At 37.2% G+C, this 7,446-nt stretch overlaps 1 protein-coding gene across 4 annotated transcripts in view; it reads left to right on the forward strand.

Moving 5' to 3' along the window:
* Positions 1-7,446, forward strand: part of AHCYL2 (adenosylhomocysteinase-like 2) — a 229,582-nt gene that overhangs the window by 186,436 nt on the left and 35,700 nt on the right. For all 4 annotated transcript variants that reach the window (XM_011939580.1, XM_011939581.1, XM_011939583.1 and 1 more), the window contains exons 3-4: positions 2,556-2,699; positions 3,126-3,226. In XM_011939580.1, the coding sequence (XP_011794970.1) occupies positions 2,556-2,699; positions 3,126-3,226 (245 nt within the window). The remainder of the gene's footprint in view (positions 1-2,555; positions 2,700-3,125; positions 3,227-7,446) is intronic.

Raw genomic sequence — 7,446 nt, forward strand, 5'->3', positions numbered from 1 at the left:
AAAGAAAAACATTGGTTGAATTAACTAACTACTTGACTACTGTTAAGAAAGTAAAATACTTTTTTTTCCAGCTTTTAGAATAGGGAAGTGGTATAAAGATTTTTTTTTTTCTTTGAGTCGGGGGGAAAAATGGTGAAGCCGGAAATTGGAATGCTTCCCTTAAGGGGAAGTTTTCAAATTTTGTTTTGCTTTTTTGTTTTCTTCTGACTCATTCTTAGAAACTAAAGAGGCATAGGAAGGGGGATCTCTTCTGGGTAGAGTTAGGACTCCAGTCTCAACCTCTCAAATCACTGCCAGCCAACCACCTGCTGCTTGGGTAGATCAGTAGGAGATGATGGAGATATAAAAAAAGAGAAACTGCTAAATGATAATGTATGTATGTCATTCTTTTCCCATTCAAAATCCTAAAGCTGAGTAAGAACCCTTAAAGATGTTATATCTGGAACTGAATTTAAAATATGTGCAGAAGTGGGTAATATCAGGTATCATTTATTGAATGCTTAATTACTGTATGCCAAGCATTGCACTAAGCACTTTACATATATTATCTTACTTAATCTGCTCAACAACTTGACTCTGACAAGTCATGTTCTCCTATTATATAGTCTTATGACATCCTGATTTCTGCTTTACAGCACACATTACAACTGTGGTTTTTTTTTTTTTTTAAGCTCTAAATAACTAATTTTGTAACTAGTTATTTCTTTTTTGACTCACTGACTTGACTGAAAACTCCATGAAAGTAAGGACCATCTATATCTGTCCTGTATTTCCAGCACCTAGGCTATGCCTAGTATACAATAGATGCATAATTAAAATTTGAATAAACAACTGTGTGAATGACTGAATACGTGAGTAAATTAACAACTCTTTCAAATGGATCAGCTCCACTTTATACACCCAGAAACAGAGACTGAGAATTAAATCAAAGACTGACTCCAGAACACGTGACCAATATATTTGAATGGCCATTGGGAAGCATAAAAGTCATCATGATTCTGAAAAAGGATTTGAGATTTCAGGATATTCTGAATATGAACACTTTCTTCAAAAGTAATTTTCCCATAAATCTGGATCAGGATTAGGGATGGCTATTATCTTTTTATCTCTCAGGTGGTAGAAGCATGGTTCCCCTAAGCCTCTAATTTATTAGGTATTTCTGAATATTGATTAGTAAAACAGATGACTTCCCAGAAAGCTGTTTCTGGGTTCTGTTGCCAAAAGTACTTTGAGCTTTCACTCACCCTAGGAGAGAGAACCACAAACTTTTTGTACAGATTAGCTCCTTTCAAGAACAAAAGTCTCTTTGGGGATTTACTAATTCCCTCACCTCCCCTGGTGCCCATGTTCATTCCTGTTGCCTCGTGTTAGGACTTTGCTCCAGCTCCGTGAGAGATTCTCAAGCCCCTGCTGCCCAAATGGTTTATAGTGCCATGCCTGATTAACTGGGCAAGGTCAGACTTGCCTTTTACAGCCCTCCTAGAGATAGACCATTTGCTAAGAAATCTCAGAAATGCCTTAATTCTCTGGATATAAGTAGATCAGAGTATCATAGACTGTAGGCACTCTGAGCTTTCACAGTTTTCTACCCTTAAAAGTGATGGCAGTACTTTACTCCATTGAGAGATACAAACCTTTTTCTAGAGAGTGTTTCTTAACCCCCCAGAAAACTTGGAGGTTAAGAACTATCTTCAGAAATTCAAACGCAAATCAGGGATGGACACTGCTTCAAATAATCTAGCAAGTGGTTAGTAACTACAGAATCCTGTGAAGACTAAAAAGACCCCAGCTAAACATGTGAATAGCAGTAGCAGCAGCTGCCTGTTAGCCACGATAAAAAGTTTTGGACCTTTCACACTCTAGTGTATGTTGCTAAATGGATTAGTTATCAGAGCATTTTATTGTACCAAAGAGGATTTATTCACTTCTTTGGGAGTCTAAAATGCCTAACGCGGGACCCACTGAGGCCAGCAAGAAGGGAGAGCACATTGAATACTTCATTGTTAATGTCTAATTAGGTCTGCAGGCACAATTCAGCCTCATCAGAGTCCGTCTTCAAAAAGAAAGCTCTGTTATGTCAGACAAATACTTTTTGTGTGGTTCTTAATTACTTTCCCATGGATTCCTTATTTTCTAGGTCTTATCTATTCAGTAATTGTACTAAAACACAAATTATATCAAATATTTAAGCAGCACACAGAGCAGAGTAGCTAGAATCCCAAAAATCCATAGGTTAATGACCATGATCTTGCATTAAGAACTTTCACCTAATGCTACCATGGTGTAACCTTTCCTTTTTGCATATTCAAGGACCTCTGTATGTTCTGAAGATGAAGTTAACCCTAATTTCAAGTTAAGGCTATCCAGGAAGAATGTCTTTGTCAATCTCTTTCAGCTTCCCTCTTCTGGTCTGTGTATAGCATGTAGGTGCTTACCAGAGGTAAAAAATTTATATGGCGCTAGGTGGCTAGAGAAGCCTCAGTTCGCTCCGTGGTTTGGAATTTTAGAGGAAGCATTTTTTTATTCCCTGACCATTTTTTATTCTGTCATTCCAGCGGCTTCATATACAGATAGCTCTGATGATGAGACATCCCCCAGGGACAAGCAGCAAAAGAACTCTAAGGGAAGCAGTGACTTCTGTGTTAAGAACATCAAACAGGCAGAGTTTGGACGAAGAGAAATTGAAATTGCTGAACAAGGTAAAGAAAACAAGCACCTTTTCCTTCTTAACCTGCCTGTGTCTTTTTGTCTGTATTAATCCCTTTTTATGTCTGGGGTCTGGTAGCTTGTGAAATTTCTATGTGATAAGAATACTTAAAAGAAATATGAGTTCAGAAAACACTGGAGAAATCTGGCAAGTCTAGAAGGAACCCTATATTTGGGGGAAAAAAAAAAGGGAGAGAGACTGGATAAGGACAGGAATATAGAGAATCAGAACCCTGGAGCATTTGCCTCTGAAAGCCCTTTATAAAGGAAAATTCAGGTTTAATGTCTTGATCCCTGGAGAAACCTAATCTAACCTGATCGGGGAAGGATCTTAACTTAAGAAAATAAGTTGTTCTGTTTATTCTTTTATCTCTTATTCCCTCTTCTTTAATATTGCTGTATTTATTGGGCCTTTTCAGAAATGCCTGCATTGATGGCTTTGAGGAAGAGAGCTCAAGGAGAAAAGCCTTTGGCTGGAGCCAAAATCGTGGGTTGCACACACATCACTGCTCAGACTGCTGTGAGTTCTTTTCTTTTCTCCTTTTAATAACAATAGTTAATAATAGCCACGAGCTACCGAAAGCTTACAACATGCCAAGCACCAAGTTAAGAGCTTAACAAGTATTAGCTCATTAATCCTTATAATGGCCATATAAAGGAGGTATTCTTGTTTCCATTTTATAAACGAAGAAGCTGAGGCTCAGAGGCCCTAAAATATTTGTTGAAGGTTATACAGCTAGAAATCACAGAGTCAAGATTTTAACTTCAATATATAGTAGTCCTCCTGCCTTGTCTGTGGGGGATAAGTTTCAAGACCCCTAGTGGACACCTGAAACTTCAGGCAGTACTGAACCCTATATATATTATGTTTTTTCCTATACATATATACCTATGATCAAATTTAATTTATGCAGTTGGCCCTCCATATCCACCAGTTCTGCTTCCTGAGGATTTGACCAACTGCAGATCAAAAATATTCAGAAAATAAAATAATACAGCAATAAAAAATAACAGATAAGAAATATAACAACTATTTACATAGCATTTATACTGTATTAGGTATTATAAATAACCTAGAGATGCTTTAAAATATACAGAAGGATGTGCACAGATTATATGCAAACATTACATCATTTTATATAAAGGACTTGAGCATCCACAGATTTTGGTATCCATGGGAGTCCTGGAATCAATTCCCTGAGGATACTGAGAGACAGCTATAAATTCAGCACAGTAAGAAATAAACAACAGTAACTCAAAATAAAAGAGAGCAATTGTAACAATAGACTGTAATAAAAGTTATGTCACATAAAGGAATTTATCACAGTACATAGCAGAAAGTCCAAAGGGAGGGCAGACTTCAGATGCAGGATCTCAGGGCTCCAGCTTCACCTCTCTGATTCTCTTGGAGCTGCCTCCTCAGTATGCTTACTTCACCCTCAAGCTGATAGCAAGATGCTTACAGCTATTCTAGTCATCATAAACTGACATGAAAAAGAAGAGGGACCATTTCTTCCTCGCTCAAGAGAAGTCCCTCCAGGATACTCCATAATGTCTCATTGGGCAGAACTGGATCACGTGCCTGTGCTCCATCAGTCCTGGCAAGGGGCCTGGAATTACCATGATTTGCTTACACCAGTGATTCCTACCTTACTCTCATCAGTTTTAATGTCCCCTTTTTATTAAAAAACACTTTTTTTTTTTGCAGTGTCCCTAAATTATCCTGAAGTGAAATTCAGATATAATATGTCTAGGTACATATAATCTTTAAAAAAAATCAATATGAAATCTTAACTGAAATATGAAGGAGGAAAAAAAGAAAGTGCAATACTTAAAATAATGTGTATTTCAATATGTAAATACTTGAGGACAACTATAGTAGAACAATCAGATATTTGTACTATTTCACAGTATTATTTGAAATAGTATTATTTGAAGACAGAAAGAAATGTGTTACTGATTCCAGAGCATCAGAGCAGCATTGCCATGATTTTCTGAAGTAGTAAACAACTTTTTGTAAACTTCTGAACAACAAGAACAACAAAAAGTACGAGTTTTCTCTTCATTTACATAGCTGTTACATTCCTGGAAAAACTATTGTTTTGTATTAAAACTACAAAACTACTTTTTGCTGATTTGTAAAGTGGAATTAGGTTTGAGTACTCAGATAATTGTAGATAGGTTTTTCACCCATGTGAACTTTCGTTTTGACATTTGAAAATTGTACCAGCTACAGACACAGTTTTTTGTTGAGACACTCAGAATATAGGGATTCCTGGTCCTGCCCACTAAATGCCAGTAGCACTCTCCTTCCAATTATTGTGGCAACCCAAAATGCCCCCACAATTTTCTAGATCTCCCCTTTTATCACCAGAGATGCAGTGTATATGGAGTTGCTAACCATAATGAGACCACTATAGGGAAATTGGAATATTGAGCAATGGTCTGGAATCTGTTATGGGGATCCATAAGATCTGGGTCATCTGTGTGGCTAGATCAGCTTTCAAAAGATCATGTCTCCCAAAGCACAACACTTATGTGGTCACATTCCTGATTCAGAACATTAGAGATTCCTCAAGGTACAGACAGCTACTATTAGCATCTTCATTATGAGACTTTTCTGGGTTATATGTTCTCTGAGGAAAAGAGTACCTTGACTGCCCAAAATTAATATAATAAATTGAAAAGCTATCTATTTTGGAGCTACAGACTAATGAATCAAGACAGAAACACTCTTGAATCTTTTTTGGCCTGCTCAGTCAGCGACATGAGACTTCAGTGTGGTAGCTTAAAATAGTAAGTACTTCTCTACTGTCTCATGTTGCTGAATTACATCTAGTTTGTTTTTTACCCTTAGGCCCACTGAGCATTACCACCCTTCATGGTTCCTTTTCTATTTTTTTCCTGAATGGATTAATCACAATTAGCTTACCAATTTTAATATTAATTTATTGTTTCCACTCCACATTTTTTTCCATTAAAAAATAACTACAAAGAAATTTTGCTTTGTTTGCCAACCTAATACTCTTTCACCCTTATCTTAGTTCATTTGGGCTGCTATAACAAAATACCTTAGACTGGGTAATTAATAAACAATAGATATTTATTGTTCACAGTTCTGGAGGCTGGGAAGTCCAAGATCAAGGCACCAGCAGATTCAGTGTCTGGTGAGGGCCTGTTCCTCATAGATGGCGCTTTCTATGTGCCCTCACATGGCCAAAGGGGAAAGCAAGCTTCCTCAGGCCTGTTTTATAAGTACACTAATCCCATTTGTGAGGGTAGAACTCTCATGTCTAATCAACTCCCAGTCGCTTCCATAATCACTTTTTAATACCATCGTCACCTAGGGGGTTAGTTTTTAACATATGACTCTGGGGTAGGAGAACATACATTCAGACCATAGCATTCCCCAAATACCATAGTGTATATTTTCTATAAACAAGGACATTTTCCTGTACAACCAGTATAACCATCAGAAGTAGAAAATTAACATTGATTCATTATTACCATCCAATCCTTAGTAGATCCCACTGGAGTTTCACTTGTTGTTCTGATAATATTTTTCTAACAAAAGAATCCAGTCCATGGTTATAGGTCACATTTAATTGTCATTGTCTTTTTAATCTTCATTAGTATAGAACACTTTCTCAGTCTTTCTTTGATTTTCATGACCTTGACACTTTTGAAGATTACAGATGAATTATTTTGTAGAATTTCCTCAATTTGGATTTTTCTGATGCTTCCTCATTATGAGATTCAGGCTATGCATCTATGGTGGGAATACAGGGAAGTGATACATCCTGTCAGGTGGCACATGATTTCAGTTTGTCCCAGAACTGATGATGTTCACTTTAATCCCCTGATTGAGGTAGTGTCTGCCAGGATTTCCCTCTGTAAAAGTTATTTTTCCCAGTTTATAATTAATATGTTTTTTAGACTGGGTGCGATGGCTCACGCCTGTAATCCCAGCACTTTGGGAGGTCAAGGCTGGCAGAGAGCACTTGAGTCCAGAAGTTCAAGACTAGCCTAGGCAACATGGTAAAACACCATCTCTACAAAAAAATACAAAAGTTAGTCAGGTGTGGTGGCATGTGCCTATAGTTCCAGCTACTTGGGAGGCTGAGATGGGAGGAGTGATTGAGCCCGGAAGGTAGAGATTGCAGTGAACAGTGAGCTGAGATTGCACTGCACTCCAGCCTGGGTGACAGAGTGAGACCCTGTCTCAAAAATAAATAAAAATAGAATTAATATGTTTATGTGGGGTAGTACTATGAAACTGTAAATATCTCATTCTTTATCTTTGATTTATTCATTATTTTTATTTGTATGGAATCATTGTTTCCTATTTTATTTAATAGGTTATAATCCATTATATAATAAAATATAATCCATTTTATTTAATAGGATATAATCCATGATCATCTTGTTACCAGTTTGACCAGGGAGAGCCTCTTCAGTGTGGCTTCTGTGACTTCTTTGTCTTTTGACATATCGCTTTCATTCTTTGAACACTTTCTTGCTTTTGGTACAAGATCACCTAAGCTTATCTTGAACATTCCATGTCCTACTCTTGGAATCAGCCATTTCTCCCAGAATGCCTGGCTCCTTTTAGTGGATCTGGGCACTAATGTGCTGTTTGGTTTTGAAATGTCATTGTTCCCAGATCCTCTTTTTTTCCTCTCCATACATGTAATTGGAGTTCCAGAAGGCAAAGAGGGAAAGAATCCATAGATTCTCATA

This window comes from Colobus angolensis, unplaced genomic scaffold, assembly GCF_000951035.1.
Source record: "Colobus angolensis palliatus isolate OR3802 unplaced genomic scaffold, Cang.pa_1.0 Scaffold182, whole genome shotgun sequence".
NCBI lineage: Eukaryota > Metazoa > Chordata > Mammalia > Primates > Cercopithecidae > Colobus > Colobus angolensis.